The sequence below is a fragment of the Sinocyclocheilus rhinocerous genome, unplaced genomic scaffold, assembly GCF_001515625.1.
Source record: "Sinocyclocheilus rhinocerous isolate Xijiao unplaced genomic scaffold, SAMN03320098_v1.1 scaffold44, whole genome shotgun sequence".
Classification (NCBI taxonomy): domain Eukaryota; kingdom Metazoa; phylum Chordata; class Actinopteri; order Cypriniformes; family Cyprinidae; genus Sinocyclocheilus; species Sinocyclocheilus rhinocerous.
The window spans coordinates 840,321-856,199 of NW_015631022.1; the positions used below are offsets into that span (position 1 = coordinate 840,321).

Consider the following 15,879-nt stretch of genomic DNA (forward strand, 5'->3'; position numbering starts at 1 on the left):
AATAGCATAATGACGTATGACGCGCAGAACGAGCGGTTCTTCTTTTTGAATAAAGTGTTGTATAAGTGTCCTGTCATTATAAAACTCTCCTTTCACTCGGCAACTGTGAAGTGGAGCAGGACAACCTCCCACCAGTCCTTGTTTTGGATTCTCATCCACAGGCAACCCGTTTTGGGCGCGGGGAGGGGCATTTTTACTGTGTGATAGCCTAAATATGAGCAGCACGGCACAGCGGTTTATATGTATATTTATCCATAAATTAATAAATATTAATTCTGCTGTTAAAAACAAATAAACCATGTAGGAGAGTGGTTATCATAAATTAATAAATATTAATTCTGCTGTTAAAAACAAATAAATAAACCGTGTAGGAGAGTGGTTATTATGTGCAAACAGTGAGAAACTTTATATTTGTGCAGTGTGTGCATGTAAAAAAAAATCAATTCCGATTTGAAGCTTGTGACATAAACACGCACATCAACCCGATCACTTTCTTTAGCGTTCATGTAAACAGTACATTCAGATTCATCAATTGGAATGAATTCAGTCCGATTGAACCAAAAATTGTGCATGTAAATGTAGCCACTGATGCATGCGCTGCACATATATAAAATTTCTTACAAAAATGCATTGATTCGTTACAGGAGGCCTTTATTCACCCCCCCGGAGCCGTGTGAGGCACTTTTTATTATGGATGGATGTGCTTTATTTGACGTCTTTTGGACTGTTGAACAAAAACACCCGCCTACTCCCATTCTAACGCTTGGAAGAGCAAGGATCATTTTTAATATAACTCCCATTGGATTCGTCTGAAAGAAGAAAGTCACATACACTTAGGATGCTTTGAGGGCGAGTAAAACATGGGCTAATTTTTCATTTTTGGGTGAACTAACAATTTAAGGTGTTGTGTTGCAGCGACTTACATGTGAGGCCTACAAGAGCCACGCGGATGCCGAGGTCCACCATCAACGCCCATCTGGGACCACAGCGCACCACCGCCGGCGGGATCAGGATCTCTGCTGACACGTAGAACTGCAGCGCATAAGTGATGTAGATCCCAAAAGAGTACAGCAGCTTCACGGTCTGATATAACCTACAGAACAGACAGACATTAGACACGTTTTTTAATTTTATTTCTGCAGCCACTGATGTCGAACTGATCATAGAATATCAGCTAATCTTTCTAATCAGGAGTAAATGTAAAATATGAGAAGTGTAATGACAAATGAAAGCATCGTACAGGTATCGCTGATATCTTCAATAATCATGAAAGAGCATTGTCTCTGGAGTGACACATCAATCACTAAACTCGCTAATAGAAACACAAGACTGACACTTCTGCGATTTTGCATGGAGTCCACAGCTTCTCCTCTGCACCCGAGTTTGTCAGCAGGGAACAGAGATGTCAATGGGTGTATTTGGGTCTGTTCCCAGTTTCTAAGTGGTTTCAGTCAGCTTTTTTGTCACCTGGGCTCGGTGACCTGTTCAAAATGCTTGCTTTGTATTCGCCTGAAGTGAATAAGCCTCAAACCATCTGAAATCAGCTGCCTTCAATTTTCCAGCTCTAGTACACCAAATTGCAGCAAGTCTGAGTTTTTGGTAGAAACAAACAAACAAAAAAATTTTTTTTTGTTTGTTTTGTTTTGTTTGTTTTAACATCTAGATGGATGTACTGTTACTTCCCCTACGGTCAAAAATCTGGGTGTTATATTAGACAGCAAATTGTCTTTTGAAAATCATATTTCCCATGTTACAAAAACAGCATTTTTTCATCTTAGAAACATTGTCAAGCTACGGAACATGTTACCTGTTTCTGATGCAGAAAAGCTAGTTCATGCATTCATGACCTTAATGCAATCTAGATTAAAGACACATCTCTTTAGCCAAGCATTCACATAATGCATCTCATAATCTTGTACTGCACTGCAGTTATATCTGATCAAATGCACATTTTCATTCTTTTGCTTGGGTTGAACACATCATGTTTGGTTGGAACAGCAGCTATGCCAATTTTGTCTCTATCTGCTTCTCTGTTTCTGCCACTGGACTTGCATCCCGAGGCAAGTAGGAATTACACAAACTTCAGTCTGGATCCAACCCTTACGAAAATCTGAGATAACTGAACACCTGAGAAGAGATGATGCCAACCCCCCAGAAGACCTCAGATGATGCTAACCCTGGAACAACATATAAAACTACCAAACTTTGCTTAATTGCAACGTTTAAATCGCAATCGCAAAGTTTAATCGCAACATATAATGATTGCAGTTAATTGTGTTCACCGTCTGTTTGATTACGTGTAATTTGTAATTAACTGCATGATTTTTACTGTACATTTCTGTCATAGTAACCACTAATAGCCTACTCCTAAATGTAATGTAGAAACTTAATATTTTCTGTAAAGCTGCTTTGCAATGATTGGTATCGTGAAAAGCGCTATACAAATAAACTTGAATTGAACTGAATTGTTTTATTTTTTAAATGAAAGGCTAGACTTGGTGTGAACAGTTTTGGTACAAAGAAAAATATATCAAAATATATATATATATATAAAAAAAAGAATTATATATAATTTTTTTTAATAATCATATTTTTGTACCAAAAAAAACCAAAAAAAAACATATACATATATATATATATATATAATTGTGCACTTTTATCACTTACACTGTTAAAAAAAAATTTTTTTGTTAATGATTTATCATACAGTAAAACAGTAATATTGTGAAATATTATTACAATTGAAAATATTTGTCATGTTTATTTATTTCAAAATGTAATTTATGTAATTCCTGTGATGCAAAGCTGAATTTTTAACATCATTACTCCAGTCTTCAGTAAAACAGTAATAATTTCTTTCCCCTTTTTTGGGGTTGTTTTGACTTTTAAAAGATCTGGGAAATGATAAACTGAGGAAAAATGCATTGCCAACATGTCCTCAAATAATTTTTGAGATTCTCTTTGTTAATCCATTTTTAATCTCCCTTGGGGAATATGGGTAATGGGACTCCGACAAGCGTTTCTCAGGTTTGTAGTGCACTGATATTAGACTCATGTCAATCCTAAAATTCAGAATAGATTTTGTGTATTATGTTTTTGTAATGTTTTGTATAATTTCAGTTTCAGGATGCTTTTTCATAATCATCATAATAAACAAAATATAAATAAATAAAACATTAAAGGGGACCTATTATTCAAAAATCACTTTTATAAGGTGTTTGAACAATTCTTTTATTTTGACAGCGCTGAGAGCGGCAGCGCCTGAGCCCACAGTGCTCACATTCTCCCTCTTGTTTACTGTCGTTATTAACAGTTCTGTCTAATACAGATAGAAGTCTGTCTAATAATCAGCGTGTTCTGTGTGAAGGTCGGTCCGTTCGAATTGAATGCTTTAAACTTTAAACTCGTGATTTCAAATTATGCTGCGCTTTATGCATTTGCCCACTGTCATATTCATGTCATTTTCTCTGTGTGCTGTATGTAAAATGAGTGTTACCCTGGCTTTATTTGAAACACAAACTTCCCGGATTACTGAGTGCCCTGTTGGTTACAGTGTTTACTTCCTTTTTAATTATATTTTTATTAAATATTTATTTATTTGTGAAAAATACTTTGTCATCTAAAGTATAAGTATGTTTATTTTACACATTTATTTTTTAATCCATTGTCAAATTATTTCAAATTTCTTAAATATTAATTAAAATTAAAAACTAATTATATCGGCTATCGGGCCCCCTGCTTTCCAAGATATTGGCCTCGGCATCGGCTGTCAAAAAAACAATATCGGTCGACCACTAATCACTAGTTTAAAGTTTGTCGATCGTGCGTATCCAGTCAAGCAGAACTCTCCTCCTGTCAGCATTCAATTTGCACGGACCCACCGTCACGCAGAGAACACGCAATCGTGCAGGATACAAATGCACACTTCACAAGATCTCAACTAGATTTGACTAAGTCTGCAAGGTTTGTGAAATGAAATGTTCATTAGTCATTCAAAGATTTGTTTAAATGATATAAATACGTATTTGCTGAATGCTGACGGCAAACGAGAAAGTATTATAATGTTTGCCTTAATATCACTAATAATATAAAAAGCAATCGTTATAATACTTTTTTGAATACATTTTAATTCCTTTGTTTAACAGTTCTATCTGATTATTAAATAGACTTCTATCCATATTAGACAGAACTGAACGACGACAGCGAACAAGAGGGAGAATGCGAGCGGTGTGCGCTCAGATGCTGCCGTTCTCAGCGCCGTCAAAATAAAAGCCCCGCCTCGAACACATCGGCCAAACAGAAAAACTTATCGGCCAATGCCGATATTTGAAAAATTCCAAATATCGTCTGATATATCGGCCTTGGCGATATATCGGTCGACCACTATATGAAAGCAATGTGAAGTCGACCGCTTGAGAGTTTCTAGCATTTTCAGTGCGTGAGATTTTTTGTTGTAGCCAGTATTGCCAGAGTATGAGCTCTTGAAGCTCCTCCCTCTTCTGAAAAGGGGGCTGGGAGCACCAGCTCATTTGCATTTAAAGGGACAAACACAAAAACAGCAAGTTTTGGCTCATACCTTAAAAGTGGCAACTTTAACAAGCTTTAAAAAATAATCTTTGGGGTATTTTGAGCTAAAACGCCACAGACACACTCTGGGGACATCAGAGGCTTATTTTACATCTTGTAAAAAGGGGCATAATAGGCCACCTTTAAAGGTCCCCTGGCACTCACCAGCACAACGGTAAGTTCAATGTGATGCTGCCCCGAATATGCTCTCCGAAGCCAATGTAGCCGATGGTGCCCAGGGTGATATAGAGGGTGGTGACGATGCCCATGCCGAGATACAGGACCGTGGTGAAGTTTCTGGGATTCTGCATCTTATTCTCAAGTGGTAACACCTGATGAAGATCGAGTATGACACCTTTTTGAATTAAACTTTTTTCACTTGAATAATATTTCTGTGGTGACAAACATAATATCAGAGCAAAAGAAAAACTTACAACTCCAATTCCCTCAAAGGCAAAAATTGCTGTTCCAAAGAAGAGAGGATAGTCAACTCCTCTTCCCGCCAGCGGGAGGTTGATAGGGTATGGGATATTCTGACAAGGCAAAGCAAGAATAAAAAAAGAATGTCCGACAGTCTGTGACACGGTGAACAATTCAAAACAGAAAAACAAAAAGTCTGAGACAATGAATATTTTACATTTTCTCTTTTTCCTGTTGCATTTATCAAAATACAGTAAAACGGTAAAATTGTGAAATATTACTATTGTTTAAAAGAGCTGTTTTCTATTTGAATGTTTTAAAATGTAATTTATTTCTGTGATGCAAAGCTGAATTTTCAGCATCATTACTCCAGTCTTCAGTGTCACATGATCCTTCAGAAATCATTCTAATATGTCGATTTGCTGCTCAAGAAGCATTTCTGATTATCAATGTTAAAAGCAATTGTGCTGCTTCATATTTTTTTGCAAACCATGATACTTTTTTTCAGGATTTACCGATGAATGGATGGAGAGTTGAATAGAACAGCATTTATTTAAAATTGAAATATTTGTAAAATTATAAAAATCTTTACTGTCCCTTTTTAACAAATTTAATGCATCCTTGATATATAAAAGGCCTAATTTCTTTCTTTCAAAAAAAAACAAATTTGTTTTACTGACCCCAAACTTTTTAACAGTATAGTTAGACAGGCATTATCTTAAATATTTCTTATTAATTATACACCGAAAAAAAAAAATGGTTATATTCCCTGATAAAATAATTATATAATAGAAATCCCATATTTACAAAGTCTCAGATTTTTGGGACACACTTTATAAATCAGATTTTAAAAAAAATTTGGAGCACAAATGTTATGCAAATGAAATCATGTCTTTAAGTCGCAGTATAAATTTACAGTGATTGTATGACGTTCAAGATGCATTTAGAGGATACGTTTTATGTCCTTTGGCAGCTCAGCAAGCATTTTGAGCAAGCAAAACCCTTGACTCTTTACAAAAAAACAACAAATCAATTTGCAATCTCTAGCCAGCTGTTTCCAGCATGACAAATTTTCTTTCCTTCCTGAAAAAATGTGTTACCTTCTTGCTTGTTTCTCAGTAGCTGCAATGCTGATTACAGACGCAGGGGCTGATTCAAGGCATTTTAAGCTGTTCAATAAGAAATGCGCTCTAAAAAACAACCCTGAAACCTGTCATTGACACTCAACTCTTCATCCATAACATCTGAGACTCAATCAGCAGCCCGGGGAGAGGCCTTGGTCCTGAGGATTGCTTGGAGCAAAGTATCTATTGTTTCAAACCTAACAAACTTTTTCAAACATTCTGCTTGATAAGTGTATCTGGGCTATATATATATATATATATATGTGTGTGTGTGTGTAGGGTTGGGCGATGTCTACAAAATTGGCATCGGACGATGTCTACAGTGAAACATCGTGATGAAGATTTATTATATATAGATCAGTCTATAGAACTTATTATAATCAGTGATGTTATCTACACTGGATGCGGCGCGACACGACAAATCCCCGACAGTAAACTGCTGCTGCGTTCTATTTTTGATGTGCTGACACAAATTTCAAATGATTTTCAATGGTCGCTTTGTCGCGTCCAGTGTAGACAGACTTTAGCTGATGCGGCGCAGCGTGACACGACAACTCCGGTCGCGTCCGGTGTAGACACGGTGTAACGGTTGCCTGTTACATTACAGTACATAAAATTTCACTTACCACATAAACAGAGTAAGGAGAGATGACTGAGGATGATGGCGAATGATTTGCAGATCCTCAGTACCACTGACAAACATATAAAATGTGTGGCAAGTACTGCCGCTCCATAGTATAAACAGAGTACATGCGATCGCGAAAGTGAAAGTGAAACTAAAAACGATCGTGCATTCAAAAGCACAATGCCAGTTTCAATGCCAGGTATAATAGCGGCTCCCTGATGCTGAAATATGTAGTATAATTACCCAATTATATAACTGCGAGGAAAAATATTGAAATATATATTTTCCTCCCATCTCGTATTTATTCCCTTTAGGAGTTCCGCCTACACGTCATTTTCTTTCCGAACACGGTATTGGGATGCGGAGGGTATGGGGGGGTGGTGGGGGTCACGATGCCGGCTCAACATCGTGATGTCTATCAGCCATAGGCGATGGACGATGGCATCGTCTATCGGCCCAACCCTAGTTTAAAATAAACAACACTTGGTTTAATATTTTTGTTATTGTAATATTTTGTAATGTATTCATACATTATGTGGCTTAAGTGTTCAAATACTGTACTTTTTGGTCCACCCAGGATGTTGTACTGTGGACTAAGTATGTATCATATATGGTACTAATCACTATGAAAAATCATGCAATGCAATTCAGGCCATACACTGATACATTTTCACCATATTAAGTGTGTGTTGTGTGTTTAATGTGTCTTACCGTCAGACAGTAGTAGTATATGAGGACCAGGCTGACACACATGGAAATGTTTGCTACAAACGACAGAGGGACCAAGTACTTGAGGTTGCGGATAAACACCAACACAATGATAAAGGGCAGGAAGAAGAGCATGTAGAGGCGAGAGTCGTAGCTGGGGACAATCACTGCGGTTTCATTGTTGTGACAGTTCACGGTCGTCGCGTTTGCAGTCTCAACCACCTACAATATGCAAGTCAATGGAAAGATTCTTTTATGGCGGTAACAATGATCCTTTAACAATATGAAAGAGAATTTTACATTTGTTCTAAGTTCTAATTATAGAAAGGAAGAACATCTTTTTTTGGTTGATGCAAATTTGGCAGATTGTTTCATCAAGTGAACTGAAAAGCAATGCTGCCCTCTTGTGGTGAGGAAAGAAATTTGCTCACGGTATTTCTGTTGAATTTACATTTCAGAATTTTGGCAAAAGCTTTTATCCAAAAAGAATAATATATTATGCTTTTAAAGTTTATAAGTTCACATGTTCTACCAGTTGGCCTTGATGAAAACTACTGCTTTCTCTGGTTTCTTATTTTTTTAATAATATGACAATAAAGGACATTATGTGTGCATACTGTGCGATTCTGAATATTATTTTAATGTGGACAAAACCTTTATTCAAATCTGAAAAAAGGTCTCTTCTTCTGTATTTAAAGCTCTCTCACCTGTTTGACATTGTCGCTGAGGAACACAAAGTAAACGCAGCAGAAGCCCAGCTGGGTTATGTTGAGGAACAGATTCACCACACGCCTGAAAGCCAAAAAACAAACACCGAAACAAATCTATATGTTCAGGTACCAGTCAAAATATTTTTTTGTAATCTAAATGTCACAAATCCAAGCCATTTACACAAACTGCCCACTAAGCACACACACACTACTGTTCAAAGATTTAGGGTCAGCAAGTTTTATTCATCAAGGATTAATCAAATTGATCAAAAGTGACAGTAAAGACATTTTTATTTCAAAGATTTCTATTACAAATAAATGCTGTTCTTTTGAACTTTCTACTCTTTAAAAATAACAGTTTCAACAAAAATATGCAGCAGCACAGCGGTTTTCAACATTAATAATAATAATGTTTCTTGAGCAGCAAATCAGCATACAAGAATGATTTCTGAAGGATCATGTGACTATAGAGACTAATAATTTAGCTTTGAAATGGGAATAAATTACATTTTAAAATGCATTCAAATAAATAAATAAAAACGGTTATTTTGAATTAAATTATTTTTTTTTTACAATACTCCAATTTCTATTGTATTTTTAATCAAATAAATGCAGCCTTGGTGACCATAAAACACTTCTTTCAAAAATCTCACTGCCCCCAAACTTTTGATTGGTAGTGTACATCTACTAGACAAGAAACCCCACCTAGAAAGCACTTAATTATTGCATACAAACATCTGATAAACATCTTAAAAATTGTTAAATTTCATGAAATATATAATATTAACGTTTCACAGGGAACGTTTCATACCACAGATTATAATAACATCTATGCACAGTATGTGTGCTATCATGTGCAAGATGTGAAACAGTGAAGTGAGATCAGGTGCTGAGAGAGTCATGTGACAAATGGTTAAAGATTATGGTGAGAACAGCACAAACACAAGTCAACTTTAACATAGTGCTGAATTTAAAAACTGCCCTGTAAGCAGTGAAACACAGACGTTCAGTTACTGTACCTTCCCCACAAAGAGTGTCTGCTCAGCCACGACACATTCTCCATGCCATACTCCACTGCATCTCCGTAGGAAAGAAAGGGCTTGCCCATCCTTAATACAGACAACATTTCATTTTGTCTGTATTCAAGAAATGTGTGCGATTTAACAGCCAACTGCATGACAGACACGCAAGTATTTTCCCTACTTATTACTTCCTACTAAAAATGGTCCTGAAAAAACACATAAATGTAATTATAAGACCATTGGGTGGATGGATAGATGGATAGATAGATAGAACATATCTCACTATATCTATAAATGGAAATGACAAAAGAAAACTACACTCAAACCTACAAAGCAGATGTCAGGTATCAATACACTTGTCAAGAACATGAGGGGCAGTATTTCTAAAAATAATGTTTATTCTTACTTTGCACTTAGATGATGTGCACATTTCACAAGGAGGTTCATGCAATGCACAGCCACGATTCCCAAAGCCAGAAGACTTAAAGGCCCCACCTGCAGAATGAGAAGAGACGGAGAGTAACAAGCTATTGATAAATCATGTTTAATCAACTAGAACATTGGGGCAAAGGTGAATTTCAAATACAGCCCACCAGGAACAGTCTGAGGTTTAGTGCCTTAACATGGCACTCAACATGTTAACACAGCTGGTCACGGCTCTTCTACTGATCTCATTTAAAATGTAATTTATTCCTGTGAACAAAGCTGAATTTTCAGCATCATTACTCCACAGTCTTCAGTGTCACATGATCCTTCAGAAATCATTCTAATATGTTAATTTGCTGCTCAAGAAACACTTCTGATTATTATCAATGTTGAAAACAGCTGTGCTGCTTAATATTGTTGTGGAAATTGATTTTTAGGTTCACTTGATAAACAGGAAGTTTAAAAGAATAGCATTTATTTGAAATGTAACATTTTTACAACATTATCAATGTCGTTACTGACAGGTTAATGCATTTCCAATTTGTGAGGAAGGGTTTTATAAGACAAGGAATTGTAACAATGGGGTGCAACTACATCTGTAACTGCACAAAGCAACTGACAAAAAGGTCAAAGCATAATATTCAAGTCTGGCAGTGAAGCAGAAAGCATCCTTCAGGGACGTGTCCACACGTCTGGCATCTTTGATCCGGTGGAAACACTTGTCAGATTGTGTCTTGTTGTTCCCGTGTCCTCAGCTGATGCTGAGAGGTTTTAGAGGTCTTCAGAGGCTGAAAACACGGCTCAGCAGTGCAATGACACAAGCACTCTTTAATGGTGCAGCTGCGTCATACACGCAGAGAGAAGTCAAAGAAAGAGGTCGCTTGCAAAGAAGACCTCAAAAAACTTCAGATGCTAGTGATTAAGTCTTTAAACATAACCATAACCTTTAGTTTCAAACTTAGTTTGTGCTATGGACATGAATGAGGCCTCAAATAAAGCAGACTGTTGAGAAAGGGTACACTATTACTCTTCCATTCGATCAAAGCCCTGATTTGATTTCGTGCATAATATGGAAAGAAAAAAAATCGAAATGAACTTTTGTTCAAAAGTTTGGGGTCAGTAAGATATTTTTTAAGAAACATATACATTATCCAGCAAGAAGGACACACTGATTTGATCTGAAGTTACAATAAAAACATTTATAATGTCACAAAATATTTCTATTTCAAATCAATGCTGTTCTTTTGAACTTTCTATCCATCAAAAGAACCCCAGAAAAAAAGTAGCATGGTTTCCACAAAAATATGAAGCAGCATATTATTCTTGAGCAGCAAATCAGCATATTAGAATGATTTCTGAAGGATCATGTGATACTGAAGACTGGAGTAATGATGCTGAAAACTCAGCTTTGGTCACAGGAATAAATTACATTTTAAGATATATTAAAAAAAAAAAAAAGTCATTTTAAATAGTAATAATATTACACAATTTTACTGTTTTTATTGTATTTTTGATCAAATAAAAATGCAGCCTTGGTGAGCATGAAGGACTTGTTTATATAAACATAACCCTAAGCATTTGAATGGCAGGGAAAAAATCTTGGGAACAGAAAATGAAATATTACATTATTTAAGATGTACAATAAATGTTATTAATTAACTGTCCTTTTTTTGTTTCTTTAAACTCTGCAACAAGCCAACATTTTTATTTGCTCAACAATTTGACTTGCATTGTCTCTTCAAAAACCAAAAGGTGCGCTAGGTGTGGAAGTTTTTAAAAATCATAAGACATGCGAGAAATGTGAGAGAAATGAAAATGAAAGGCTGACATAATGTTGACATAAGTAGATCATGTTCAGATAAGTACATACAGCTGCCACAATGACACAACAACAAGAGAAAGCTCAGAGAGAAGCGTGCGTGCAACTATACACATTTTACTACGATGATATACGATTTTATAAAAGGCAACCAGAACACAAGGTCAGAACAGTTCAAAATATAATATAATGAGCATTCATCTCCAAATTAAATTTTCTGTCCTACCACGAGTCCTGCATTCTTGACAGCCAGAGGCAAGCCGAGGAGTCCCGTACCAATATTTCCTTTAAGTAAATGAATTATAGTCTGAGAAAACCTAAACAAAAAACAAATGAACGCAAAATTAAAACAAGTCTAAGAGCATGAAAGTTTTAATAGGTGAAGATGACAGTGCTTACGAGGATCCTGTTCTTCCTCCGATTCGTTCATATTCTGTCTGTCGTAGGGAAGCGGGTGAATGGATGGGCTCATCTTCAGCGGGGCTCTCATCTCTCCTAGAAAGGTCTGGGCCTTGAACCAACACACAAATATAGCTTTAAAGGTCACATATTTTACACCTTTCTGGAGTTTTATTTTAGGTTTTGATGTCCTTAAGAATAGATATTTGCGGTATAGGAGCTCTGCTGAGAACAGGTCGATTTTGGCCTGTCTAATTAATATTCATGAGCCTCTCTTCTGATTGGCCTGTTGTTCTCTGAGTGACGCACGGTCAGGCCAACCACAGGTAACTAGAGTCATGTATGCTGTAGCCTGCTCATGATCTTAAACACTGAACAAAAAAACACATATGCTACCCTTCAAACGTTTGGGGTGTGTAAGATTTCTTAATGTTAACAAAAGAAGTCTCTTACGGTCATCAGAGGTGCATTTATTTGATCACAAATACACTAAAAACAGTGAAATATTATTACAATTTCAAATAGCTGATTTCTATTGGAATATATTTTAAAATGTAATTTATTCCTATGATGGTAAAGTCTTCAGTGCAGGGTTATTATAGAGGTAAGTAAGTAAGTATGTAAGGAAGGAAGGAAGGAAGGAAATTCAAATAATAATAAATAAAAAAAATAGTATGCCAATGATACTAAAACAAGAACCCAGCTGCAGAAATCATTCTAATATACTATTTGCAGCTCAAGAAATATTTATTATTATCAGTTCTGAAAATAGTTGCACAGTTTAATAAATTCTGGACACTTTGATGAATTGAAAGTTCAAAAGAACAGCATTTATTTGAAACAGAAAAGTTTTGCAACATTATAAATATCTTTACTATCACTTTTGATCAATTTAATGTTTCCTTTGCTGAATAAAAGTTCCGTTTTTTTTTTTTTTAAAGCTTAGTCACAAAAAAAGTCAAATAAAATAAATAAATAAAGATCACAATCAGTGTCACATAATGCAAAGGAAATTGGTTTACCATCCTGATAGTTGATATCAGAGGCCATGCTTGCTTTGGTGGGGTGTAATTTGCCGCTGATAGCTTCACTGATCAAAAGCTTCTCTGCGGAGACCGCTGCATCTACAGGCTCTGTGATCACAGACAAATGAACAGAGTTAATAGCCCTCCCAGAACACACCAATGACGCACAGTATGCCCTTTCTGCGTCATTATATTCTCTATCGTCTCTTGGGGCTAAAAACAATACGAGGATTTCAAATTTGCCAAATGATAGTATGCAATCAACATTAGTTATATCTGACACTTTAATATGGCTGTGGGAATTTCACAGAGCAGCTCAAATGAACTACTGTATCCCTCACAGCCACCATCTGTATTATTATTATGCATAACGTTTATTAATACTTTGTCAAATATGCTTTTTATGAAAGCTGCAAACTCTATATACACTGTTTTGTAATGGTGAAGACAGGGTGGTCTTAAGAGGGGGCGAAATACACCAGCTGTATGAGTCAAAAAAGATGTCACAACTATTTGAAACCATTCCAAACCACACATATGCGGAACCTTATGAGACAATTCAGCAAACTCATTCAGCCACTGAACAGTAAAAGCTAACTGACATTAAAACACAACAACAAACAGACTTGGCTTTTACAAATATGTAACTCAACCATCACACAATATAATTATAACCTGAAGCTGTGAATGTTTCAAGTTAAAAAATAAAGCCTGATTCTTTTGCTACAGATAGGTGCGCATGAACAGCCATGCTATCATATGATAATGCAAAGCAGCTATATTCAGTGCCGTCAAATCAATGTTTGACTTTGGAGTGGCCACTGCTTTGCCTTGAACACATTTCCTATTGACTACTTAATGTCTAGGTATGTAAAAGTCAAATCAATACAAAAACAGATCAACGGGAAAATAAAAGTCTTTCATGACCATGCAGTTGACTTATTATTGATGTACATTTAATAGACAGGTTGCATAGAAGTCTTAATCAACAAAGTAAAACTACATTCCCACAGTTAGGGGATCTTTAAAGCAATACAAACATCAAGAAACACAGAACATCTTTTGAAACTCATTGTCTTAGTTGTAACTGTTTAAACAGCTTAAGATTTCAGAAAGACACTGACATGCTGGACCTGCAAAGTTGTATTTCTAAGTATTGTAACATTGTGCAAAAAGATCCCATTTGACATTAAAACATATACTAGCTAGCATGACCTAACAGAGAATAACATTCCTTAAAACATTTATTAATATTTGTAAATGTTAGTAAAATATAATTGTTCATTATTTGTTCGTTAGTTCATTCAATTAGTGTATTAACTAATTTAACAATTTTTTATTTTAAAAATATGTTAGCAGATATTGCAATTAACATTGACTAATATTAATAAAGGGTGTAGAAGTATTGTTCATTGTTAGTTCATGTAAACTAATATTGTTAACTAATGAAAGCTTACTGTAAACATACCGCAAGCATAACTAACGTTAGGTAAATATAGTGCAGAAGAGCCACACATTTACTGTAACTGTTACACTGTATTCAACCCAGTCTTGACACGTATTTTCATTTACTGTCTCGTTCACGACAAGAGTAAACACATAAATAGTAAGAATTTCATAAATAACCAGTGATATATCCTTTAGCCTTCAACAGTCAATGCTGTCACAACAACTGTGCTGTATGCTAATGTCGTGCGACATGAAGTGACAGATTTGTACTTACCGTCAGCACAGTTAAACGATGTACTATAAACGATCTACTATATTAACATCATGAAGTTCATATCTGAAGCCGGAGATGCTATGACAGCACGGAAGCGTACAGATAAGCGGACATGCTATGATTTGAAACTGCTCTCCTCTGAGATTGTGTTTATTCGCTCGGCCTCCTGTCACGTGACCATCAACAGCGTGTCAGTCAGCTGACTTCACGTCTGCCGCTGCCTGCACAGCAAACCAACAAACTTGACTGATTGTGTTTCTGTTTTTAAAAAGCGTTTAACGTCTACATTTTATTCACATGCCATGTTTTTTATTCACATGCCAAAAATGTTGTTAAAACAGAGAATCTTGCGAGAGAATCTGCTGTAGCATTCGAAATAATATGGCAATACTTCAAACCACGTTTATTTTATTTTATATTTTATTTTATTGGTATATTTAATCGTATTCTATTTCAATTTATTATTTAATTTTATGCCGGCAGGGGGCGCTTCAAAATAAGGGAACGTCTAAAAATGTAGTATTATGTGTGTACTGTTTAAAACGCTTGTCCATTTCTCCAGAAATAACTCATTGACTCGTAAAACTAACATGACAACCAGTATAGCAAAGTCTCTCACAGTATTCTTTGCACTTTGAGCGGATATATGTTCGTATACTTAGTGGTTCAAACGCACGCTTTGTAAGAAAATAGTAGTAATTTAGTGATGATCCCTAAACTAAACAGCGCGTCATTTGCCTCTGACTGTACAGCAACAGTCCAGCAGCAAAAGCGAGTCTTTAGACTTGAGCTTGCAGCGACAATCTGATCGATCATGACGGTAATTTCACATTTAATTTAAAATTTAACTCAGAAAGATCTGTTTATTTGTTGCTTCCTGATTTGTGGACATGCAAAATCACTTTTTATTTGGCATTATTCCTCAGACACTTAGCTTTGTAGCTAGCTGGAGATTGATTCTCTTATAGAGCTGAATCAAAGATGTTTTCTTTTCTCCTGACAGACTCACGAGTTTTTTGTTGACATGACATGTGAGGGATGCTCTGGTGCGGTCACTCGAGTGCTTAAAAAGCTGGGTATGCTTTTGAATATTTCCGATTTCAAACAGTCTTCTGCTGTAAGACCACTGAACTAGTGCTGGGCGGTATGACCAAAAATTTATATCACGGTATTTTTCAAAATTATACCGGTTTCACGGTACATGACGGTATTTTTTTTTCATGCATGACTGTGTGTTAACCATATTTTCTACTGACTGAGAGAGGAAATACTGCAGTATATTGACTTAGAATGCCCTATTTTACTATCATGA

The 15,879-nt window shown here is 35.9% G+C and overlaps 2 protein-coding genes across 3 annotated transcripts in view; one reads left to right on the forward strand and one right to left on the reverse strand.

The window, feature by feature from the left end:
- slc36a1 (solute carrier family 36 member 1) overlaps positions 1–14,735 on the reverse strand; it is a 46,296-nt gene extending 31,561 nt beyond the window's left edge. For both annotated transcript variants that reach the window (XM_016553641.1, XM_016553642.1), the window contains exons 1-11: positions 14,568–14,735; positions 12,842–12,952; positions 11,820–11,931; positions 11,647–11,737; positions 9,582–9,670; positions 9,173–9,262; positions 8,151–8,235; positions 7,447–7,665; positions 5,001–5,099; positions 4,732–4,898; positions 924–1,093 (exon numbers count right to left, since the gene is read on the reverse strand). In XM_016553641.1, the coding sequence (XP_016409127.1) occupies positions 924–1,093; positions 4,732–4,898; positions 5,001–5,099; positions 7,447–7,665; positions 8,151–8,235; positions 9,173–9,262; positions 9,582–9,670; positions 11,647–11,737; positions 11,820–11,931; positions 12,842–12,869 (1,150 nt within the window). In that variant the 5' untranslated portion in view covers positions 12,870–12,952; positions 14,568–14,735. The remainder of the gene's footprint in view (positions 1–923; positions 1,094–4,731; positions 4,899–5,000; positions 5,100–7,446; positions 7,666–8,150; positions 8,236–9,172; positions 9,263–9,581; positions 9,671–11,646; positions 11,738–11,819; positions 11,932–12,841; positions 12,953–14,567) is intronic.
- A 528-nt stretch (positions 14,736–15,263) lies between these two features.
- The window catches only part of atox1 (antioxidant 1 copper chaperone), a 3,961-nt gene continuing 3,345 nt past the window's right edge, over positions 15,264–15,879 (forward strand). The window contains exons 1-2 of the mRNA XM_016553698.1: positions 15,264–15,387; positions 15,571–15,643. Coding sequence (XP_016409184.1) covers positions 15,382–15,387; positions 15,571–15,643 — 79 coding nt within the window. The 5' untranslated portion in view covers positions 15,264–15,381. The remainder of the gene's footprint in view (positions 15,388–15,570; positions 15,644–15,879) is intronic.